Here is a 25254-nt window from a genome sequence, read left to right as displayed (position 1 = left end):
AACCAACCCAAATATCTGTCTGCCTACCAGGATAAGGATGTTGGTTTTATCTTCCCTCCAAACCCTTAGTCTTGGCCCTGCAGCTTCTGACCTTGCTATCAAAAGCCTTCTCTACTCCCTCAACTGTCCAATAGACCCCTAGATCAAAGCTCACCACTGAGAGCCCTCCTGTCACACCTCTTTCCTATCTTCTCTCTCAAGCTACCAATGTGTCTTTGCTCAGGGTGGAAGGAGCTAATCAAGTTGGCCCTACAGGTCTACCTTGCTGAACACAGGAACTGTTCAGAAATTTATCATCAATTTACTTTCTGTTCCAACTAAGAGTTAGCACACAGTCACACCTTTAGTCTTGTTTTTGTTAAACAGACTTTGATGTGGGATGCCCTTCTGTACGCTATGAATATGTTTTATTGCCATGGGTTAATAAAGAAGCTGATTTGGCCAATAGCCAGAAAGAATAAAGCTAGGCAGCAAATCCAAACAGGGATACAAGAAGAAAGAAGGTGGAGTCAGAAAAGAGGAAGATGCCAGAGCATTACTAGTAAGCCATGGCCACAAGGTGATACACAGATTAGCAGAAATGGGTTAATTTAATTGTGAGAGCTAGTTAATAATATTCCTGAGCCATTGGCCAAACAATTACAATTAATATTAAGCCTCAGAATGATTATTTTATAAGCAGTTGTGGGACTAAGTGGAATGCATAAAAGTTTCCAAATATAATACTCTAGTTTATTTTCATAATTTTATGCTTTATTTTGTACAATCTGTACTTTTAATCCCCGGCTTAAAATGGCTTTGACTTACATGATCTTCAGAGGAACATGTACACTGAGGGAAGAGAAGGGGATTTTCCCACAATTATCCTTAAGAAAGGACAGGACCTTGCTGCCCCATTCTGACCGCATCATCCATGGAGTCCTCAGAGTTGTAAGAACTTAGTCCCTCCCTCCCCAGTTGGATCTCCTTTCATAGGGAGTTCTTCCCTCTGCCACCAATCCTTAATGTGAGATACAAAACTATTTATCCCTGTCCCTAGAAAATGCCCCTTCACCGTGCCCAACCACACTGTTGTAAACCAGAGATGACACAAGGTGCAGGAACAAGAAGGCCCTTTCCTGCTCAGAACAAGTGGTGAATTTTGGCCTGCTTGCTCAGTAACATGCTTACTGCATGTGTCAGCATGGCTGAACCATGGTGCCCAGACATATGCTTAAACATTGGCAGATCACCCTGCAAGGTCTTATGCTAGGCAAGCACCCCACCAATGAGCTCTTGTCAGGTTCTCATCCTCACTTTTTCTTTTGGAGACAGGACCATATTAAGTTCCCCAGCCTTAGTTTCTTTAGTAGCTGGTTCAAGTAAGTAACAACTTCTGAATAAATTCACTATCAGGGCCAACCAGGCCATGGTACCTGGAGAAGGAGAAGACAGGCAGACCCTAAGCCTCCATTCTCCCTAAGGGTACTCAAATGGCTTACAGGGTACCTGCTATGGCCAACGAGAATGCAGAGTGATCTGTATTTCTGACATAGTGAATGACTGCTCAAAACTACAGGGATTTAAAATTCTCATAGTTAAGAAAAAGGTGCCAGAGTTCTAAAGCCAGGTTTAGTAGCTTGCACGCACGCGCACACACACACACACACACACACACACACACACACACACACACACACACACACACACACACACCCCACATGTAATCTCAGCACTGGGGAGCTTGAGGCAGGAGAATCACAAATTCAAGGCTTGTCTGGTCCACCACACTTCTTGTCAACATGCAGAAAACTTAGACTCTCATCCTGATGCCCTAGTTTCTTGATCACATGCTCTTAAAACTCACCTCACCCCTGAAGACTCAGTATCTTTATCTTGGAAACCTTTTATGTGGGCCACCACCACAAAGTCACTGTTGTGAGACTAGGGAAAGCAGTAGTTCTAGAATACAGGAGAACACTACAAAGCCAAAGGGGTTGAACAGTGGTTGAACGTGCCTCAGAGCAGCAGGTTACCTCAGCTCTCAGGTAGAAAAGAAGACTTGGGAAAGGTCCAGTGGACTCTGAAGAACAGGGGCATGTCCTCTCCCCTGCTGCTGTGAGGGACAAAGGAGAGTCAAGGCAGGACTGACCTTGAGGGCAGGGATCTCCACACTGTCCCCGAGGCTGATAGTGCCTGAGAGGATGGTTCCAGTCATCACAGTGCCCTGACCCTTGATGGAGAAGCAGTGGTCCACAGACATAAGGAACGGTCCCGAGGGGTCTCTTGCTGGGATGGAAATCTGGGACTTCAGGAGCTGGAAAAGAAATGCTGCTATAACTACCTACAGGCGTGGCAGCTATGTCACTGGCTACCTCCAGGGCTACCTGGCAAGCTGGCTCAGATCAGAGGAGCAATACTGCAACTTAACTCAATGAGTGGAAACAGGGACTTGGTGAGGCCTCCATACTGCAGTGGAAGTAGCTACTACAGGACATCTGACCTGTAGTCCTCAGATATAGTCCCTGCCTGAACTGCAGGCTCTAAGATTCTTCATACAGTTTTCAGGAGCCATATAGGCCTTGTCTGCCATGCTGCACCCTAATTCCAGGCACCCACAGCAGGCAGGCCTCTGCAGAGACCTTTCCTATAAGGCTGAGTCTCCTCACCTATCACTACAGACCACCCCCTGCTGTTAACAAATGGCTACCTATCCCTATTCCACAAAGTCATGAAGGACTGAGAGAGATCTCCAGTAGCTGGTACCATGCCTGAGGGAAAAGCATGTGAAGGAAGGACAAATGGAGGGAAAACTTGAGGTGAGAGGGCACAAGGCTGGCTTCCAGGGGCAGCAGCCTATGCCTGAGGTACAAGGCCAAGGTTTGCACATGTGCTGGGGAGCCTTTCTGCCCTCTGTGAGGCCCTAACAAATGCAGATCTAAGTTAACTCAGCCCTGAGGCTCCTGTGGTCTTTCCTTCATGGCTGACTTTCCATATGCAACAGTACCTACCACCTGGCCACTGCTCCTCAGGTCATTTATGTGCTTGAGATGCTGTCAGAGCTAATCACTGTTTTTTTTAAAGAGCACAGAGGCCACAACTGCTCTTTGCATTTTTTACTTTCTGATTTCACGAGGGAGTGGTAATTATATCCAAGTATTCAGGTCAGAAGTAACTGTTCTCAAAGCATTGTCTCATGATAACAATTCCTTTGAAAAAATAATGGAGAGACTCAGAACAGACTTGGTCTGAGATTTCCACAGAGGCTCACTCCTTAAAGGAACATACAATATCTGTCATAGTCATATTTTTCTGGATTTTGTTTAAATTGTCCCAGGATCCCAGATTTGTGTTCTCTGTAACTGGTGGAATAAAAAGAGCCTCTCTCAGAAAACATTTGTTAAGTGTGAAACATAGGCATGGCCTATGGCAGTCACATGTGAACTTACCTCTGGGGATCTGGATGTAGGTGACCCAAAAAACTCTGACCATTGGTCTGGATCTGAGTTCCCACTAAGATAAGTAGGTAAATGACCTATGTTCTTTTTTCTGTTCCCTCATATAAAGTAGGAAGTCCGAGCATTATGTTACACACCCTCAAAGGTTCAGGATGTAAGACACAAAGTTCCACCAGCTTGATCTACTTAATGAGATCCTGGCCCAACAGAAAGGGCCCAGAAGAATTGTCCATATCAATTTATTTCATACAGTGGGGGTGTGGGAATGTGATAGGTGGGGAGCCTCAGACCTGAAGAAGAGGCCTCTCAAGAGGAAGTAACTTCTCTAGGAGAAGTTGACATTCCACACTTGCCTATCATGGGTGTCTGATGAGGAGGAAGAGGACACATGGAAGATGGGGTCTGTGTGACACTTAGGGGCCAGGTAGAAATCTTGAGAGTCTGCATCCCAGGCAAGGACAGTGCATGAGATCAGGACCTAGATCAGGTGTCTCAGGAGGGGATGTGCCCATAAACTTGTCATGAAGTGACTGGGGCAGGTCATTTCACTTCTCTGAGCTCTCTCTTCCTCAGCCTTCCAGCTGTTGAAAATACTGCAGACCCAGTATGTTAAAGACTTAAATGTGGAGTCTAATATGCCAAATCATGTGGTAAACATATCACCCCTAATAACTCAATTAGCCTCACAGCATCTCTGTGACAGTGCCATTACCTTCCCGGTACTGTGACTTTGTTCACGGCATGAAATGAACTGTCTGCTACAGCCATACTGTTGTTTGAGGCAGGATCTCACTAAGCACGCTGGCCTCAAACTTCCTATCTTGTCGCCTAAGCCTTTGGGGATGTGTGCAATCCAATCAGAGAGCAATCCAACACTTAGCACAGTCTAGCACAGAGCTCCCACACCCATGTCAGCATCTGGGCGCAGTGAAGTCACTTTGTACTTCCTCCTCATGGCCTTCTTCTTTCATATCACTATCTCAACCACCTTGCACACATCCCTATCTGCTGGCTGACCTGGAAGTTGCTGCCACCCGCCAGGCAAGCGGCAGGACAAGGACAGTGGTCAAACCAGTATTCACCAGGACCACCAGGGTGATGACTGGATGGAAGTCCCATTTCCCGGCAAGCTGGTGAGCACCACTACTGTGCTCTGTGCTTCTGCTATGCAGTCAGTGCTCTCTGCTCAGTGAGAAGGAAAGGGCACTAGCCATCCCCCACCCCACATGACTGGGTTCACTGTCTGGGTCCACTGCCACTGAAACTGTAGGAACAGCCTGAGTCTTAACCCATAGTTCTGCAAGATGAAATGTCTACTCCTCCAGTGGAGGCCGTCAGGATGGAGGCTGTGTTGCTCCAGCTGCAAGCAAACTGGAGAGAACAGTACAGTCTGAAGGACAGGAATGGACCTTGTGATCAGATATGCTGTACAGGACTAAGTCTCCAATGAGGTGTGAGGGGAGAGGCTTGAGGGACTGGTAACCTTGGTAGGCACTACTTTGAATGGAAGTGTGTGAGAAAAAGAAGGGGTAGAGTAGAAGACAGTGGGTGGGAAGAGTTCTGCACATCCCCAGTGCCCATGGATTCTATGGGCCTTAGTTTTGGAGTTTCTGAGGAGGTGAGGAGTCTGACATCAGAAAGAGCGGGAGACCTTTTGCTACGATTGCCTCTCAGGCAGAGGGAGGCATGGAAGGGTACTTGAGCAGGGCTGGAGCAGAGGGCAGCATGGGCTCAAGCTGACATTACCTCAATGAGTTCTGAGATGCCCTGTGGAGCTTCCGTTTCAGGGGCCTCTGGTCCCCCAGGCTTGGCTGCCACGGGAATAATTGGTGCACCCCGGAATCTGAAACAGAGCAAGTATGGTGATAGTCATAGAGGTTGTTGGCACAAGCTGCTGGCATAGCACTGAGCATGCCATGTGTCCTTTCTTCGCCCTTCGGGTAGTACTGGAAAGTAACACAGCTGCTCTGAATTGCCGGGTGATGAAGAGCCCCCCCCCCACCCCAACGGCTGTACCTTTGGCCATCAGAATCTAAGGGGTTCACCTAGGAGTTCAACTCCTTCTGAGGCTCTCCAGGAGGCATCAGGGACTTAGAATACAAGAAGCCCTTAAAAAGACTGACAAAATCTGGCTCTCTGAAATTCAGGACTAATGGTGACCCCAAAGTCCCTAATGCTGCATCCAGGAAGCCCTGCCTCCCTGAGGAGAATCTCTTACTTAAGTCATTTTCAAAAAACAAAACAAAGCAAAACAAAAAACATACAAAGAAAAAAACTAGGAACCTTGTGGGGGGAGGGAGTAAAGAAAAAGCTTATAATCCCCTCACTGTGCTATATTCTCTTCTGAACATAGCTTTCCCATGCTTTGAGCAAAGGAATTTCCCCTGGCTTAGTTACTGTTCTATTGTTGTAGTAAGACACCATAGAAAAAGGCAACTTATAGGAGAAAGAGTTTAATTTGGGGCTTACAGTTTCAGAGGGTTAGAGTCCATGGTGGCAGAGCAAAGGTGTGGCATCAGGAACAGCTGACAGCTCACATCTTGGTTCACAAGTAGGAGGCAGAGAGAAAGAGAGACTGGGAAGGGTAAGAGTCTTCTGAAACCTCAAAGCCTGCTCTCAGTGACACACCTCCTTCAGCAACACCACATTTCCTAATCCTTCCAAAATAGTTCCACCTACTGGGGACCAAGTATTCAAACAAATGAGCCTATGAGGGCCATTCTCATTCAAATCATCACATACCCTATTTCCATGTTTTCAATATCTTACATCAGATATTTCTTATGTGTGTGTGCTATCTCATACCCTACTATCTTATTTATCATCATATCACAAAGAGTTTTCTACTGAATAACAGTAACATCAAGCACAATGACAGCTTAGCATGAATGCTTCTGTTTATAATCCAACTCACCACCATGGCTCTGTCATGTTGTAGATGAGGAAATGGAAATTGGAGAGGCCTATTACCTTACTCCAAGACACTAGATATAACCTTCAGAGCCAGCTTCAGACACGGAACTTCTAAATGTGGAACTTGGCTTTCTATCCCTTCTTCACTCATGCCTTCCTGATCTCTTAATCACTGTTGACTGCACTGGATTATGAAATCCAGAATTTACACGCTTGCCTTGGAAGTTCCTCATTTCTGAGCTTTCAGTGTTATTGCAAGTAACACTGCAACAGGTATACTGGCAAAGGACAGACTTGTCTTGACCTTTGGGGGATCCCATAGGCTATGAACCTCAGATTGAACACACCTTGAAAGAGCAACAGTCATAGCGAACAAGTACATGCAAAGGGCCTCTTTATGGAAGCAACAAAAGCATGAACAGAAATGATCCAACTTTTCCAGAACTCTGGAATTAACCAAAGGCTTGAACAAGAAAAAAAAAAAAAAAGGCTGAACAAGTTCAAAGTAGATATTTTTAACCTGTTTTACCTACACTCCAGCTCTGTAGTGGCCTTGAAAAGCACCATCATGCTAAAAATCAGTGTCTGCTAGACCCTGGAGTTCAGCAGAATGGGTTTAGTTCTATCAAAGTACTTGATTGAGGGAAATATCACAATTTTCCTACCTGGTAGTTTCCTAGAAGACCCCATCACAAAGGCTATGTGTATCTGCCCTGCTTTGGGGCTTTTAAATAGGAGTAGGAAGAGTCCCAGAAACCCTAAAGTCAAGGAGGCAGAGATGGGCTATGCCTGACACTCCCACAATTGATTGAAGGGACCCTGACCCCTGCATCAATCTCATGGGCTGCCATACTTCTGACAACCAGGTGCCTACTTCCCAGGGGCTGCCATGGCAGCAAAGGTTCAGAACAAAGCAGAATCCATGCAAGAATGGATCCCTAACAACAGCGGCATGTGTCTGACAGCTGGTAGTGATGGACTGGATGGCTTGAGACATAGACTGGCTTCATGGCAGTCTAAATAAAGGTGCTAGCATGCAGCTGAAAGCAAGCTCAAAGCAAGGACAAACATGAAAAGCCAAAGGAGGCTCCCCCCTCTCTCTACTTGCATTCCCCTGACAACAGGGAGGAAGGAGAGGAGACAGCGAAAGTGACTAATTGCAAACATGCATAGGTTTGATGAGTTTTCTCTTTCCCCTCCTAGATCTGACAGCTGCCACTTGACTGATCCCATTTTCACAATCTTTGCTTTTACACACATTCAGTTCAGCCAATCAGGCCCCAGCTGGCACTATATATATCTGAGCCAATAAGTTCCGGGGAAAGAGACTCGCCAGACCATCAGAGGAGGAAGAGAATGAAGACTTCAGAGACCAGTTGCTGGCTCTGACCAGTAGGCAGGTTCCCAGATGCTGTGTTCTTTGGAAAAGGAAGACTGCCTTCAAGACTTGCCAGAGACAGATGCTGCTGAGACTCACTGCATCAGACTTCTGAGGGAGACTCATTCCTGACTCAGCCTGCAAGACTCCATGCTCCAGCTGCAGAAAGGTATTTGTTCTTGCAGCTGTCTCCAGCCCCCAAGACCTGCTGCTCCAGAAACCTGTGACTCTAGCCTTCCAGACATGCCAGAGACATATTCCTCCTGCTGCTGCTATTGGTGATCTGCTTTCTACAGATGTGCCCTGAAGGAACTTTTCTTGATTTGGCATTTGAAGCCCTCAGAGAGTTTTGGCACCATACTGCCACTGACTTCTCTGGGCTGCACCCTAAAGCCTGCTGGGGGCATGGAGCTATGATACCCACAGCTCTTGGTTGGCATTCCTTTGCTGCTGAGGGCCCCAGAGTTTCTACTTCTTATTTTAAGTTTTACTTTCCTGTTTAAAGCATTACTCCTGCATGAAAAATGAATTTCCCTTTGCTGTCTCCCCACTCAGTTCTCACAATGAGGGTAGACAGGAACCCAGGATAGGAAAACAACCAGCTCATTTTTTTGTTGCAAAAGCCCTTTCCTTAAGGACATCTGTTGAAAAGAAAGAGAAGTGATCAATAACACCATGAGGTGAGAGGTAACAGTTCAGACAAACAATGAGCTAATTAAAAAGCTTAGCAGGAAAAGCTAAGGAATCAGATGCTCGTAGCTGACTTGGAAAAGCTCTGACATATCCTCAGAATTGAGGTTGCTCAAGGCACAGGGCTTGCATGCTCAAGAGAGACCCTAGAAGAACCTGAGCCCTCACCTGTGACTGAGATTCTATGTAAACAGAAAGTAAAAACTCAGGCACAGTTGAAAACTGCCTGCTGGAACACTGACAGTTTTGCCCACCATGTACACAGAAGCCCCCTCTGCAAGGAACATCCTACATCCAGACTTCCAGGGACACATCTGTCCTATCACCACTAAGCTGAGAGGAGACCTCAGGGTCCTCATGACAAAGAGTACAAACTTTACACAATTTGTTCAGGAAAGTCACCAAACTGTAACAAAGTATAGTGAGGGTATGTGTGACCTCCAAAACTACCTCATTATATTATTCTAAATGTCTAGGTCCCATCAAAAATTTATTATACAGGCACATAGTTCAGTGGGGTTTTTTTGGGGGGGTGTTTTTGCTGTGATATAATACATGAACCAAACAACAGAGAAAAGATTTATTCTGGCTTGGGATTTCAGAGTCTATCACAGTGGGGATGACATGGTGGAGCAGAATGACTCATCTCATGACAGCCAGGAACACAGAGAAAGAATGCCCATGGTATCTGGCTTTTCTCCTTTTATTCCATCTAGGCCCTTCACCTATGGTATGGTGCTGCCAACATTTAGATAGGTCTTACCCTTTAGTTCAATGTCTCTGCAGATACCATCACAGACATACCCAGACATGTGTTACGTTAACCTTCTAAGCACTTATCAATCCATCAAGCTGACAATCAAATTACCCACCACAATGTACAGAGACCACATGTCAGAGAAAGAATTAACAGGAACCGTCCACAGAAAACTCTCACAGACTTTACATCAGTTTTATTTCCCCCCAGTGTGTTCAGATAAATGAGCCAAGTCTAAACAACTACTGGGAAAGATGACAATATTACACCAAATGAGAAAGTAAAACAGTTGGTACAGATCTCTGTAGGTTCGAGGGCAGCCTAGTCTATGGAGAGAGTTCCAGTATGGGCAGGGCTACATAGACACACTGTTTGAAAATAAAACAAAACCCCACCAAACCAAACCAAACCAACAACAAACCAAAACAACCAACACACATAAGTATGCACATGCACGCACACACGCACGCACCCACATGCACCAGTTGACCCACGCACCCACGCACATGCACCAGTTGATATACTGTGGCAATTTCCTCCAAATGGAAACACTTACTCTACTGTGAAGCTCATGAAGACTCAGGTAGTTCTAAAGGTAGACAGAGTCTTTAAGATTTAGAAAGGAAACAGTGTCAGGAAGTCCCTGAAATCAGATTCACAGGGCCCTTCTGTCCCCTAGGTTAAATAGGTTTTAAGGACTTCTGGGGAGAGAGATGCCACGCTGTGGAGCTGACTCCAAGTCACACAGAGAGCCCCAGTGTCACCGGTTATCACTCCGCAGGGAGTAGGCTTTCAATGACACAACCTCCTTAAAGTTGTTCATGCTCTTGCAGTTACATCCTTAACTTTGATCAGTTCCCTATCTGGGGTGAGAAGATGTCTGTTTATCTCACCCTAGGAAAGTTAACACAACAGTTAGAAATCATAAAAAAAAAAAAAATTCCACAGTTGGGACGTGTAAGAACTGAAATGAAAAGTGCAGTTGGGGCCAGCAGTGTGCCTGAGCATGCTTAGAATAAAGAGCTGACCACCAGGATCATTCCATCTGGGGAAAAGGAAGAATATGACTTCTCTTTAAAAAAAAAAAAAAAGACAAAAACAGGTCAGTTATGCTAAGATACAGGTGGTTTGGAGAAAGAAGGAGGAGGGGAACAGGCATAGAATTCATGGTTTTGTACTTGGCCAAGGCTACATGAGAGTCACTGGGCCCCACTGTCCAGTCTGGTTTTGAAGGACAAGTGATGCCAACTAGCAGAGGGATTAGTGTCCTTGTGAGGAAATCATGGAGTCAGGGAGCACAAGGCTCTAGAGGGAGTGAGGCTTCCGAGCTCTAAGTCTTTCCTGGCTTCTGAATCTTCCTCCTATGACTGCATAGTGTCCATTTACCCTTGTGCCTCAGTTTCCTCGTTAGGCACAATTACTTAGAGGGCTGAATAAGGTACTGCAATGAGGTCATCTGGCTAGACACCGTGTGCATCATGAGTGTTCTGCATTATCTAGGGAACAAACACAAGATTCTGGATGTGTGACCTCCAACAATGAATCTAAACAATCGTAGAGAGGCTACCTTAACTGCCCTTCCCCTATAATCAGATTGAGGACCACCCTAATTGCCATCGTAGAACTTTCATCCAGTAACTGATGGAAACAGATGCAGAGATCCACAGCTAAACACTGGGCTGAACTCCTGGAGTCCAGCTGCAGAAAGGAAGGATCCATAATATGAGCAAAGGAGTCAAGACCATGTTGGGGAAACCCACAGAAACAGCTGACCCAAGCAAATGGAAGCTCACTAACATCACACTGACAGCTGGGGAACCTGCATAAGACTGAACCAGGCCCCCTGAATGTGGGTGACAGTTGAGGGGCTTGGACAGTTTATGGGGCCACTGACAGTGGAACCAGGATTTATCCCCAGTGTATGAACTGGCTTTTTGGAGTTCATTCCCTATGGAGGGAAACCTTGCTCAGCCTAGACACGGGGGGGGGGGGGGGGGGGCTTGGTCCTGTCCTAAATGATGTGACAGACTTTGATGATTCCCCAGGGGAGTCCTCACCCTCTATGAGGAGTGGATGGGGGGTGGGGGGTGGAGAGCGTATGGGGAGTGGGAAGAAGGGAGGAAGAGGGAACTGGGATTGCTATGTAAAATAAGATTGTTTTAAAAATAATAAAAGTAAATAAATATAAAACAGGAAAAAAGATTCTGGATGTGGGAATAATCACAGTTCTTATCTGAGGGTCATTAAGGATCCAGCAATTTATGTCTGTAATTTGTTTTTGTTTTTTAAAATAAAATTGCAATTGTGTACATTTATTTTTCATAGTGTTCCAGTTTCCTTTCTGTTGCTGTGATAAAATAACTAAAAGCAACGACTTCCAGACCATAATCCCTCACTGAGGGACATCAGAGCAGGAACTCAAGCAATAACTAGAAGCAGACACCATGGAGGATGGGGGAATGACCTGACTACTCTTACAGAGGGCCAGAGTTCAGGTCCCAACACGTCAGGAAACTCAAAGCCACTGGGAACTTTAATTCCAGGGGATTTTAATGTCTTCTATTCACCAGTACATAATTTACATAATTTAAATCTACATAATTTAAAAAAATAAAAATAAATCAAGACAATTCCTCACAGACATGCTCACCAACCAACCTAATCTAGACAATCCCTCAGCTGAGGCTTCTCCTCTCGGATGACTCTAAGTTGTGTTAAGCTGACAAGGATAGCTAAGATACCCAGTGATAGGCTCCATGAAGACCCTTTCATTCATGTGTGCCATGTCCTTGGACGTGTTTACCACTGACTCCCTTTTCTGTTATTGCTTCATTTCTCCTTTCATGCTTCACACCCATACATGGTTTTATGTATCCACATGATATTTAGAATCCCCAAATGAGAGAAGAGACACTTCATGTATCTTTCAGACTGGCTAAATTTGATGATCTCTGGTTGCATCTATTTCCCTACAAATGACATAATTTCATTATGGCTGAACGGAACTGCACTGTATGTGTATATATGCCACACCTGCTTTATCCATGCCTCTGTTGACAGACACCTAGGCTGACTCCACAACTCGGATAACTATAAACAGTGCTGCATGAATATGGATGTGAAGATGTCTCTGCCGTATGTATATAATTTGAAAGTGACAGAAAGTGGCCAGAATACTAGATGCTATAATTATGTCTACTATGTAACTGGTCTTTAGAATTCTAACTCAAAACTTTATTGAAGATTTCTATATTTACTTTTTATATTTAACTATATATAGTTTATATCTTTAAACGTATATATATAGGTTGAAATTTGAGAATACAAAATGAGACTTTTCTCATGAAACAATCGGAAAGTTATGTTAGCCCTTCCAAAATAAAATATTAACCAAGTTCCCAACAATTATCATATAATTATATTGGTTTGAGAACTGAACACACTAGAAGATAAGACTTTGTTAACTCTTCTTAATCTGGCCACAGAACACAGGTTGGCAACTTTACACAGAGCTGGCTTTGAAACACTTCCCATATTCACTAGCTGTGTAACCTAGAACAAGCTACCAAAGCCAGTCCAGCTTTAAGACAATCTTCTGCCAAAGTGGTAGGGAGAAGTAACATACACCTTGCAGGGTCATGACAGAAGTAAGGAATGGAAAGCCCCTTTCATCATAGTTCTTGGTTCCTAGGTACACCACAAAAGACCTGCCTTCTCTCTCCCCCACACCCTGCCCACATGGCACTGCAACCAAGGAATTCAAGACAATATGAGTGACTATTTGTGGAAAACTGAAATTACACACAAAGCAGGAAACACACATGTTGCAAAATTAGACCATGAAGAGGAGATGCCCCAAATTGCAAACACAGATCTGCTTACACAGCCAAGCACCCCAGACAGCAGGACTGATGCCAGCAACACATCGGAAGAGGAGGAAGAGGACATGGAATGCTATGAATGTGGTTACTCTTCTGTCACTTAGACACTGATTCTATTAAGTGAACAGGAATATAAGTGTTTTCAGTGAAAATATTATGCTTAAGGTATGAATGTGTCATTTAAAAATTATTTTCTGCTCTAAGGGATTTTTTTTTTTATTAACTAATGGCAGCCCAGTCTAGGGGGGACAAGAAATTTCTACTACTGAAGCTATAAAAATAAACACAAGAAAAACAAAACAAAGCTGTTAGTGACTAACTAGACAGTGTAACCAGAGCCTGATTACACTTGGGGCACTGTTAAGACAAGGCAGTACTAAGCTGAGACATTTCCCTGAAACAGGTAAGGGAAATTTAGAGAAAACTCAAAAGTTTAACTTTCTTCAACAGTTGTTGTACCACGTCCCAGACTCATCCTGCCTGCACTGCAGTGTGAGCTGTTCTAAGTCACAGGGCTTCTTCTTCCCATTGCCATTACCCCCACTTTCCTGATGGGAGCACAAGAAGGGTCACTGAAGGGAAGAAACTAGCAAAGAACTCAGCACCACCAGACCCCAGTGTTCATCTAAAGGTTTCAAAGCCTGTCCCTCAGCCAACCTTTGCCTGCTGACCTCTTCTTAGGCCCTCTAGAGGACTTTCTATAGTCCCAGATTTTGCTTCTCTTAAAGGAAAAGTCCTCTGGCTTAAATATCCTCTCACCCAGCCATTTCCAAAAAGCCCAGTATCTGCTATTTACACAGCTTATGCCTGGTTTTCTTACAACAGTTTCCTTTCTTCTTAATTGGGATCCGAGGAAATCCCACTTGTGCCAGGCATTATGAATGGTGCACAACTAAATCCAAGGGTCCCTGGAGCCATGGATCAAGCAAGAGGCTGGAGCGCTTGCCAAGGTTTCTACCTCTGTGTGACACTAACAGAAATGGATGCTTTCTTCTATCTCTGCTTCTCTCCACAGCACCAAAGCCTATTCCTATATATGTCCTTCATGTGCTCAGGAGGCCCCCTGCCAGCCTCTCCCTGAAGTACTCCAAGATCCCAGCTGTCTCCTTTGGATTTCTCTCCTAGGAAATCTTTACTAATGACTTACACCATACTCCCCAAATCTGCTCATCACCTCCAATGTGTGTCTTCAACCAAGACTACTCTCTACCACCCAATGCTTCCGGGTTCTAGCCCGCAGTGCTCTTATGTGCTCACAGAGACTGAAGTGGGGCCTGTAAGGGTCTGCACCAGGTCCTTTGCACATATGCTATGGCTCTTGATGTTTTTGTGAGACACCAAACAGTGGAATAGTGCCTCCTCTTGGAACTCTTTTCCTCCTATTGTGTTGTCTTGTGCAGCTTTGATGAGGGCTTTTGCCTTTTTTTTTTTTAATGTGGAAAGTTTATTGGGGGGGGGAGTAACGGAGTAGGGAAATGGGAGAGAAGAGACAGAAAAGAGTGGACACACACACACACACACACACACACACACTGGGAGGGGACAGAGAGGGCTGCCACCTCAGAGAAACAACAGAAAGAGAGAGTTGCTGGGTTTTATTGTATCAAACTTCTTTTTGCTGTGTTTCCCTGTTGTCTCTTGTAGGCCTACTCCTTTCTGAAGACAAATGGAGAGGGGTGAAGAGGGAGTCTGGGAGAGAAGGTGGAACACGAACTGGGAGGGACAGTGGGAAGGGAAACTCTGATCAGGATGTATTGAGAGAAGAATCTATTTTCAATTTAAAAAATAATAAAATAAAATTTTACTTAAAAAAAGAAAAAAGAACCCAGACACCCTGGAGTTACCTCAAGAGCAACTAAATAATCTCAGGAGCCCTTCTGTACCAAAGTACAGTGTGACACACCAATGAGCAGGAGAGGCATTCCAAGCAGGTCCCAAGACCCACTGGACAGTCAGAGGAAAGGGGTCAGGCAGGCTGCTGTCCTTGTACCACAGAGGCCTGAAGTACCTACCTCAGAAAGGGAGTACCAAAAGAGTAAGAGGATTTGAAGAGGCATAGAAAGAAAGAAAGAAAGAAAGAAAGAAAGAAAGAAAGAAAGAAAGAGTTTAAACAAAAAGAAAGCACAAAAGTAAACTTGTGAAATATTACTTTAACTGGGCAAAGGTGTGTTACATTTGCTTATACTATGCAACATTACTTTAACTGTGTAAAGGTGTGATACATTTGCTTATACTATGGAATGTTACTTTAACTGTGTAAAGGTGTGATACATTTGTTTATGCTGCATTTGTTTACTGAAGAGGATGTGTTGCATTCCCATGCTTTAAAGTTAGAATTCAACAACACCACAAATTGCAGAAACCCTACAAATTCATGGAAATTGAACAATGTGCCATTGCACCATTCCTGGGTCAAGGAAGAAATAAAGAAAGAAATTAAAGGCTTCTTAGAATTCAACGAAAATGAAGACACAACATACTCAAATTTATGGGACACTTGGAAAGCAATACTAAGAGGAAAGTTTATAGCACTAAGTGCCCACATGAAGAAACTGGAGAATAGTCACATTAGAGAATTAACAACACAACTGAAAGCTCTAGAACAAAAAGAAGCAAACTCACCTTGGAGGAGTAGACAGTAGGAAATAATCAAAATTCAGGGCTGAAATCAATAAAGTAGAAACAAAGAAAACAATACAAAGAATCAATGTAACAAAGAGTTGGTTCTTCGAGAAAATCAACAAGACAGACAAACCTTTATCTAAACTAAAAGGCAGAGAGAGAACATGCAAATTAACAAAATCAGAAATGAAAAGGGGGACATAACAACGGACACTGAGGAAATCCACAGAATCTTCAGGTTATACTTTGAAAACCTGTACTCCACAAAGTTGGAAAATTTAAAGGAAATGGACAATTTTCTGGATAGATATCACTTACCAAAATTAAATCAAGAACAGATAGGCAATTTAAACAGACCTATAACCCCTAATGAAATAGAAGCAGTCATCAAAAGTCTCCCAACCCCCCAAAAAAGCCAAGGGCCAGATGGTTTCAGTGCAGAATTCTACCAGAAATTCAAAGAGGAGCCAATACCAATACTCCTCAAATTGTTCCACACAATTAAAGCAGAAGGTTCATTGCCAAACTCTTTTTACAAGGCTACAATTACCTTGGTACCCAAGCCACACAAAGACACAGCTTAGAAAGAGAACTACAGACCAATATCCCTCATGAACATTGATATAAAAATACTCAATAAAATACTGGCAAATAGAATCCAAGAACACATCAGAGAAATCATCGACCATGATCAAGTAGGTGTCATCCCAGGGATGCAGGGATGGTTCAACATACAAAAATCTATCAATGTAATCTACCATATAAACAAATTGAAAAAGAAAAACCACATGATCATCTCACTAGATGCTGACAAAGCCTTTGACAAAATCCAACAACCCTTCATGATAAAGGTTTTGGAGAGATCTGGGATAACAGGAACATACCTAAACATAATAAAAGCAAGATACAGTAAACCAACAGCCAACATCAAACTAAATGATGAGAAACTCAACTAGATTCCTCTAAAATCAGGAACAAGACAAGGCTGTCCACTCTCTCCATATCTCTTCAATATTGTACTTGAAGTTCTAGCTAGAGCAATAAGACAACAAAAGGAGATCAAGGGGATACAAATCGGAAAGGAAGAAGGCAAACTTTCACTATTTGCAGATGATATGATAGTTTACATAAGTGACTCAAAAAACTCTACCAGGGAACTCCTACAGCTGATAAACACTTTCAGCAAAGTAGCAGGATACAAGATTAACTCAAAAACATCAGTGGCCCTACTATATACAGAACTATAAATGGGCTGAGAAAGAAATCAGAGAAACATCATCCTTTACAATAGCCACAAACAACATAAAATATCTTGGGGTAATGCTAACCAAACAAGTGAAAGACCTGTATAGCAAAAACTTTGAGTCTTTAAAGAAAGAAATTAAAGAAGATACCAGAAAATGAAAAGATCTCCCATGCTCTTGGATAGGTGGGATCAACATAGTAAAATTGGCAATCTTGCCAAAAGCAATCTACAGATTCAATGCAATCCCCATCAAAATGCCGGCACAATTCTTCACAGACCTTGAAAGAATAATAGTCCACTTTATATGGAAAAACAAAGGACCTAGAATAGCCAAAACAACCTTATACAATAAAGGAACTTCCCGAGGCATCACCATCCCTGACTTTAAGCTCTATTACAGAGCTATAGTCCTGAAAGCAGCTTGGTATTTGTACAAAAATAGACAGGTAGACCAATGGAATAGAATTGAAAACCCTGACATTAACCCACACACCTATGAACACCTGTTTTTTGACATAAAAGCTAAAATTATACAATGGAAAACAGAAAGCATATTCAACAAATGGTGCTCGCACAACTGGATGCTGGCAGATAGATCCATATCTATCGCCATGCACAAAACTTAAGTCCAAATAGATCAAAGACCTCAACATAAATCCAGCCACACTGAACCTCTTAGAAGGGAAAGTGGGAAGTACCCTTAAACGAATTGGTACAGGAGACTGCTTCCTGAACATAACACAGGTAGCACAGACACTGAGATTGACAATTAATAAATGGGACCTCTTGAAACTGAGAAGCTTCTGTAAGGCAAAAGACACAGTCAACAAGACAAAAAGGCAGCCCACAGAATGGGAACAGATATTCACTAACCCCACATCTGACAGAGGTCTGATTTCCAAAATATACAAAGAACTCAAGAAGCTAGTCACCAAAACACCAAATAATCCAATTAAAAAGTGAAGTATAGAACTAAATAGACAATTCTCAATACAGGAATCTAAAATGGCTGAAAGACACATAAGAAAGTGCTCAACATCCTTAGCCACCAGGGAAATGCAGATCAAAACAACTCTGAGATACTATCTTGTTCCTGTCAGAATGGCTAAAATCAAAAACACCAATGGCAGCTTATGCTGGAGAGGATATGGAAAAGGGGGAACACTCCTCCACTGCTGGTGGGAGTGCAAACTTGTACAGCTACTTTGGCAATCAGTATGGTGGTTCCTTAGGAAAATGGAAATCAGTCTACCACAAAATCCAGCAATTCCATTCTTAGGTATATTCCCAAAAGATGCATATTCATACAAGGACATTGGTTCAACTATGTTCAAAGCAGCATTATTTGTAATAGCCAGAACCTGGAAGCAACCCAGATGCCCCTCAATTGAAGAATGGATAAAGAAAATATGGCACATTTACACAATGGAGTACTGCTCAGATGGAAAAAAAAAAACAAAAAAAAACAACAACAACGGAATCTTGAAATTTGCAGGAAAATGGATGGAACTAGAAGAAACCATCCTGAGCGAGGTAACCCAGTCACAAAAAGACAAACATGGTATGTACTCACTCATACACGGATTTTAGACATAGAGCAAAGGATTACCAGCCTACAATCTACACCACCAGAGAAGCTAGGAAACAAGGAGAACCCTAAGAGAGACATTCATGGTCCCCTAGAGAAGGGGAAAGGGACAAGATCTCCTGAGCTAATTGGAAGCATGGTGGGTAGGGGAGAGGGAACTAGGAGAATGAGAAGGGGAGGAGAGGAGGAGTGAGGAGGACATGAGGGAGCAGGAAGTTTGAGTTGGGGGAAGAATAGAGGAGAGCAAGATATGACATACCATAATAGAGGGAGCCATTATAGGTTTAAAGAGAAATCTGGCACTAGGGAAATGAAATGTCCAGAGATCTACAAGGATGACACCACTAACAATCTAAGCAACAGTGGAAATGTTACCTTAAATGCCCTCCCCTGGTAATGAGATTGATGACTAACTTATATGCCACCCTAGAGCCTTCATCCAGAAGCTGATGGAAGTAGAAACAGATACCCACAGCTAAACACTGAACTGAACTGGAATCCAGTTGCAGAGAAGGAGGAGTGATGAGCAAAGTGGACAAGACCAGGCTGGTGAAACACACAGAAACAGCTGACCTGAACAAGTGGGAGCTCTTGGCCCCCAGACTGATCACTGGGAAACCAGCATGGAACTGATCCAGACCCCATGAATGTGGGTGTCAGTGAGGAGGCCTCGGAAATCTATGGGGCCTCTTGTAGTAGATCAGTATTTATCCCTAGCATAGGAATGAACTTTGGGAGCCCATTTCACATAGAGGGATACTCCCTCAGCCTAGACACATGGGGGAGGGCCTAGGCCCTATCCCAAAGGATATGACAGACTCTGAAGACCCCCATGGAAGACCTCACTCTCCCTGGGGAGCAGAAATAGTATGGGATAGGTAGGGTGTTATTGGGGGGCAGGGGAGGAGGAGAGGGAGAGGGAACTGGGATTGACATGTAAAACAATCTTGTTTCTAATTTAAATAAAAAATGGAGAAAAAAAAAGATTTCCTCCTTTCAGATGACTTTAATTTATGTCGAATTGACATAAACTATCCTGCACAGTAACTAAGACATAAAGCCAAAGAAAAAGGGGTAAACATCCCTGCCCTGTTCTGTACCCAGCACTAGGCACAAGCTTACCAAAGGATTCCTATGGCCAGGAGCAAGGCTAAGGTCCCTATATCAGAGAAGCCAGGACGGGTCAGGGCTGCCAGAGGCCTAGTGCACCACTGACCCTTCAGGAGTCAGAGTCCAGCATCTTCTACACAGGAAACAGGGTGGAAGGGAGTTCTGCTCTAGGTGACAAAGCTTTGGAACTAGAATCTAGCATACCTACTCTGCTTCCTCAGGCCTGGGGCCTAGTGTTGCAGATATATGTGTGCCTGTGTCTGTTCACGTGCAGAGGGCTCCAAGAATTTACCATAAAGTGTTTGGGAATTCAGTCGTTTTTTTTTTTTTTTTAATCCAGACCCTTCTGGGTGCCTGGCCATTTTCACCAGGCCAAGATGGTTGTGCCATTTTCTAGGCCTGCTGCAAATGAGGCAATCTGGCTCCTAGCCACAAAGACAGGAGCTGTCCAGGAATCCCTAGGCTGTTGCTGAGGTTGCCCCAACAAGGGCTCCCACCAGAAGGCAGCCCTCACTGTAGTCATGGCTGATCCTACGAGCATTCAAGAACATCTGACCCACTCCCATCTCCTCCAATCTACCCAAATAGAGAGATACATCATATTGTTCACTGGCCCAGACACACTGTGCGTGCAGGCTGATCTTGACCTGCATACAAACAGTCCTAGATAACAATAACAAGTATACAGACATTACATATGGATGAATTTGTAAGCCATGTAAAAGAAATCTAAGCAAACAGAATGGAAGTTTTAAGTTTGGAATCGTAGACATCAAAATGGCCACCATTTATCAAGTCTTGTTTTCTCAGCAGTCAAGCAACTTGCAAAACTGATCTTTGGGGTAACTGTATGATCCAGCTGACTTAATGATCTGTGTGTGTGAATCCCTGGCACAGTGTCAAGCTCCCTCATTGCAGTTTTCCATGTCAAGGCCCTGTTGCCTGCAGGATGCTAAGTGCTTCCCATAGAAAGGTTTTGAGGCTGAACTCACCAGCTCCCAAATCACAAAGAAACAGCACCTCAGGGAGGAAGTATCTTCTAAGAGCACATGGCAAGTGGCCACAGCACCAGCATGATGCAGGCTGGTAGAGTCCACAGAGTCACAAATGAATCCCTGAACACTAATACCAAGATGAGGGGAGCCTGGGGAATGCAGAGCTCTGTGCTGGCTCTAACAGAAAGAAAGAACTAGAAGGTATTTTAAGAAAAGAAAGAACCAGGGGTCTGGAAGAAAGATGCATCAAGCATGCTGTCAGACGATAACACTTAGTGGAAAAATAAGCAGAAAAGCATAGAACACTGAACAGTGTCAATGTGCTGATAACAACCACCTCAAATTGTGTCTGTGTGGGAAAGGCTGACAGGGAACCTGGGAGGAGGCATTTTAATTTGCTGCACTAGGGAGACTGTGAGTACATTTTTATCTTTTATTCTGATTTCTGTTAACATTGATAAATGTTTATGCAAGAGTAATTTTAAATGCTTTCAGAGATAAAGAAATCACAAAGAAAAACAATCAAAGAGTTTGACTACATGAAAATTAGGAACTTGAGATGTCAAAACAAAAGCAACTAAAACGGGAAGAAACAAATGCCGCTGCGTTGTTCCTAGCAAGTGTGATGGGCAAAAGGTCAACAGCAGCATCGTCACTAATATCAACACTCCTGCAAATCAAAGGGGAGGTTAAACCCTCAAGAGGCAACGGGACAAACACACAGGCAAATCCAACTGCTTAATACATGTCAGGAGTCACCTGCATACCAAAACACGCATAAAACACCATCTCCTTCTAAACTTTCAAATATATCTTATACTCAGAGCCAAACTTGGCCATAGGCACCCATGTAAAATGGCAGAGCCCTTTGGAAAATGTTGAAAAGCATTTAAGCTTTCATGACGTTTGATCCAAGATCTTGAAGCTGAGAATCTACCATGAGGGATTAACACAAAGTTGAATGTTGTACAGAGGTGCTCCATTCAGGCTTGTGTCGGTATAGACAAGGAGGAAAACAGCCCAGTCAACTGGGCGAAAACAGAGTGGTAGTTACTTCAGAACCTGCTATATATATTAAAACATTAATAAACACAGAAACCAAAATCAATAATATGCCTTGATTGTAATCATATTTAAAGGAATTGAATTCATATAACATTAACACATAAAAATTAGTTCTTTTCATATTTTAGAGATAAACAACCCAAAGAGAAACCAAAAGTGACTGTATTTGCAAAACCTCTGCAGAATTAAACAGGGATACATGTAGCCACAGGAAGGACCTGAACAACAAAAGCTATGAAACACTGAAGAAATTAAAGATCCAGACCAGTGGTTCTCAACCTTCCTAATGCTTCGACCCTTTAATACAGTTCCTCATGTGTGGTGGCTCCAACCATAAAATTATTTTCACTGATATTTCATAACTGTGACTTTGCTACTGTTATGAATAGTAATGCAAATTATCTGTTTTCTGATGGTCTTAGGTGAACCCTGTTAAAGGTAGATCCCCAACCCCAAAAGGAATTGCAAACCCATAGGTTGAGAACCACTGATCTTCACAGATGGGGAGACACTCCATGTTTGTAGATTGGGAGACAATACTGTTTAGATATCAAATGTACCAAAGTTATTTTCAGATCACTAGAAAACTCTAGGAGCCTTTTCACAGACAAAGAAAAGCAGACCTCAAATTCATACAGAATTGTAGAGGTTCCAGCCAGCCAGAACAATTTCAAAAGGGGCCAGAGCTATGAGGATTCTACTTCCTGACTCTGAAACTCACTGCAAAGCTAGCTGCTAGAGTGGAGAGTTACTCCCGTAAACACAGGCATACAGATCAATGTAACAGAGTTGTAGTGGTTTGAGTGAGAATGTCCCCCATAGGCTCTGATATTTTGAAAACTTGATCCTTAATTGGTAGCACTGTTTGGGGAGTTGAATGGTACAGCCCTGCTGGAAGAAGTATACTACTAGGGATGAACTGGGTGAATAAATGCCTTGTGCCACTTCAGATTCACATTTTCTGCTTCCTGCTTGTGCATTTGAAGATACAAGCTCTCAACTTTCTGCTTCTGCAGCCATGCTTCCTCCATGATGGATTCTTCTCCCTCTGGAACAGTACGCCAAAATAAACCCTTTCTTCTATAAGTTGCCTTGGTCCTCAGAAAACCAAGAACTAAGTCTAGATGGAGGGTTAATTTTTTAGCAAAATAAAAGGGAGGGATAATAAATGGTGCTGTGAAAACTGGACAGCTACATGCAAAAGGAGGAAGCTGAACTCTAGCTTCACACCACTGCAAAAGATACTAAAATTGGCCAACATCCAACACATAAAAGCTAAAAACTACACTAGAAAAAAAAAAAAAGACACTGGAGAACACATTCATGACATAGGATTTGACAACAGTTTCACAGCAATGAATCCAAAATCACAGACAATAGCAGCAACATAAGGCAAATACGATTTCACCAGGATTCAGAACATTTATATATTAAAGAAAGTAAAAAGCCTACAGGATTTCAAATCATATCTCAGATAGAGATTAATGGATAGACCTGCAATTCAACAATGAGAAAAACTCATTTTAAAGCTTGGCAAAGGATGTAATCAGTTATTTTTCTATGAAAATACAGAGGTGATCAACATCATGCTTGGCACTATGCACAATGGAAAAGTAAACTTTAACCACAGTAAGGTGGCCCCTTATACAGTAAAGGTGGCTGGGGAAGAAATGCAAACAGCCAGACATTGTGCTATAATTTCAGCACTTCAGTGAAAGGCTGGGCTTTCCCCAGGTAGGCCTAGGCTACTCAGTGAGACCCTGTCTCAAGGAGAACAGCAAGTGTTGAGAAACTATGGATACACTGGAGCCCTCACGTATAGTTGCTGGAAACATGACTAGGACAGCTGCCTACAGAGGTAGCCTGGCAGTAACTCAGAAAGGATAGATACAAGCCACTCCCTACTCCTACACACCTGGTACATAGCTCCAGAGGGACTAAATTCAGAGTTCACAGCAGTTCATCATTCCAACAGATGAGAGTAGCCCTGGTCAACGGTGGGGGTGGGAGTGGGGGTGGGGGTGGGGGTGGAGGGATGACAATGATGATAAATACAGCACAAACACAACAGAGTGGGGCTCAGCCTCTTCTGATGCAGCTGTAACACAGATGGAACTTAAATGCTCTATGAAATCCATACATGACTCCACTTGAACAAGGATTCCAGGCCAGGCAAATCACAGAGACAGAGAGCTGAAAAGAGGCTGTGAGGGGTGACCAGGAGAGTTACTGCCTGAGAGTAGGTTACAAGGATCATAGAAAGGTTTGGATGGACATACAGATTCTGAATACATTTGCTATCATTGGATTATTCACTTACAAATTGTTAAAAGTGTAGATTTGTATATTTTACCATAATTAAAAAAACCAAAACAACAACAACAACAAAAAACAAACAACTTGAGAGAAAGTGTAGGTGCTACATACCTGTAATCCCAGCACTTTGGAGGCCGAGACAGAGAGTTTAGGGCTTGGGTTCAGCCTGGGCTACAGTGATACCTGTCTCTTCAAAACAATGTGTGTGTGGGAGCATGTTACACATTTTAAAAGATAGGAAATTAGAAGCTCAAATGTCAGCAGCTGTTATTTTAAGAGAAAAGTCTTTACGTAGTCCTTCTTTTCAACTACTTCTTTGAATTTTCAAAATTGAAACTTCATGTAGAGAAGAAGTTTTGTCTTAAACATTTTTCAGCTTTTGCCTATAGTGGGGTCCACCGTTCCACATTTTTCTTCCTAAACAGAGATGTCCTCACATTTGCTTTACAAGGACAGCAAAGGGAAGGAAATGACCGCTGAAAATGATGTAGACGTGTTGTTGAAAACTCAGCCTGGCACACCACTCTCAGCCTGGCACACCACTCTCAGCCTGGCACACCACTCTCAGCCTGGCACACCACTCTCAGCCTGGCACACCACTCCAGGACTCCACCACCCACAAGCAACAACCCTGCCTCTGCAGCCGGGCTGCTGGGTGTGGAAGGAGAAGGACTCAGACACCATTCTGACGACAATTTCCTCTGGCAATATGATAAAGTTCATAATCTGACCTTCAGACAATACATTAAATCAGGAAGCATGATTTACAAACAAGTGAGACTCTCCTCTCACTTGACTGTCAGAGCTGCAAGGGTTTCAGAAGTGTTCTCGGGCTCCTGAAGGCCTGTCCGTGAAGTACGTGAGCTGACACTGTTAGGGTTTATGCAGAACTCCAAAAGATGCACGCTTCCCTTTCTGACAAGTAAATAAAATGGCAGGGAGATCAAATAACTCACTAAAAAGAAGATATAATTTTTTATCTTCCTTTTTACAGTCTCATATCCACTTCCGTTAGGAATAACGAAGTCTGAATTCTTATGCAACACTTATCTAAATGTGTCGATTTTATCAGATTGATGAATTTTGCTAACAAAAGGCAGTGCAAGGAAATCTTTTATGACATATATGGCCCATTCACAGGGCTGAAGCTTTAATTTAACCAACTTGAGCATTCTGAGGGAGAGCTGCAGGTGTTGAATCGGGGGAAAAAATCATAAATGGGAAGGCATATCAATCTTTATGACAGGGAAACAAAA

General features: G+C 43.3%; 1 protein-coding gene across 3 annotated transcripts in view; it reads right to left on the bottom strand.

The window, feature by feature from the left end:
* The window catches only part of Eefsec (eukaryotic elongation factor, selenocysteine-tRNA specific), a 203752-nt gene that overhangs the window by 99740 nt on the left and 78758 nt on the right, over window positions 1–25254 (bottom strand). For all 3 annotated transcript variants that reach the window (XM_027428684.2, XM_035448590.1, XM_027428686.2), the window contains exons 3-4: window positions 5184–5280; window positions 2132–2296 (exon numbers count right to left, since the gene is read on the bottom strand). In XM_027428684.2, the coding sequence (XP_027284485.1) occupies window positions 2132–2296; window positions 5184–5280 (262 nt within the window). The remainder of the gene's footprint in view (window positions 1–2131; window positions 2297–5183; window positions 5281–25254) is intronic.

Source organism: Cricetulus griseus, chromosome 8 (assembly GCF_003668045.3).
Source record: "Cricetulus griseus strain 17A/GY chromosome 8, alternate assembly CriGri-PICRH-1.0, whole genome shotgun sequence".
Classification (NCBI taxonomy): domain Eukaryota; kingdom Metazoa; phylum Chordata; class Mammalia; order Rodentia; family Cricetidae; genus Cricetulus; species Cricetulus griseus.
This window is presented reverse-complemented; position numbering and strand designations above follow the sequence as displayed.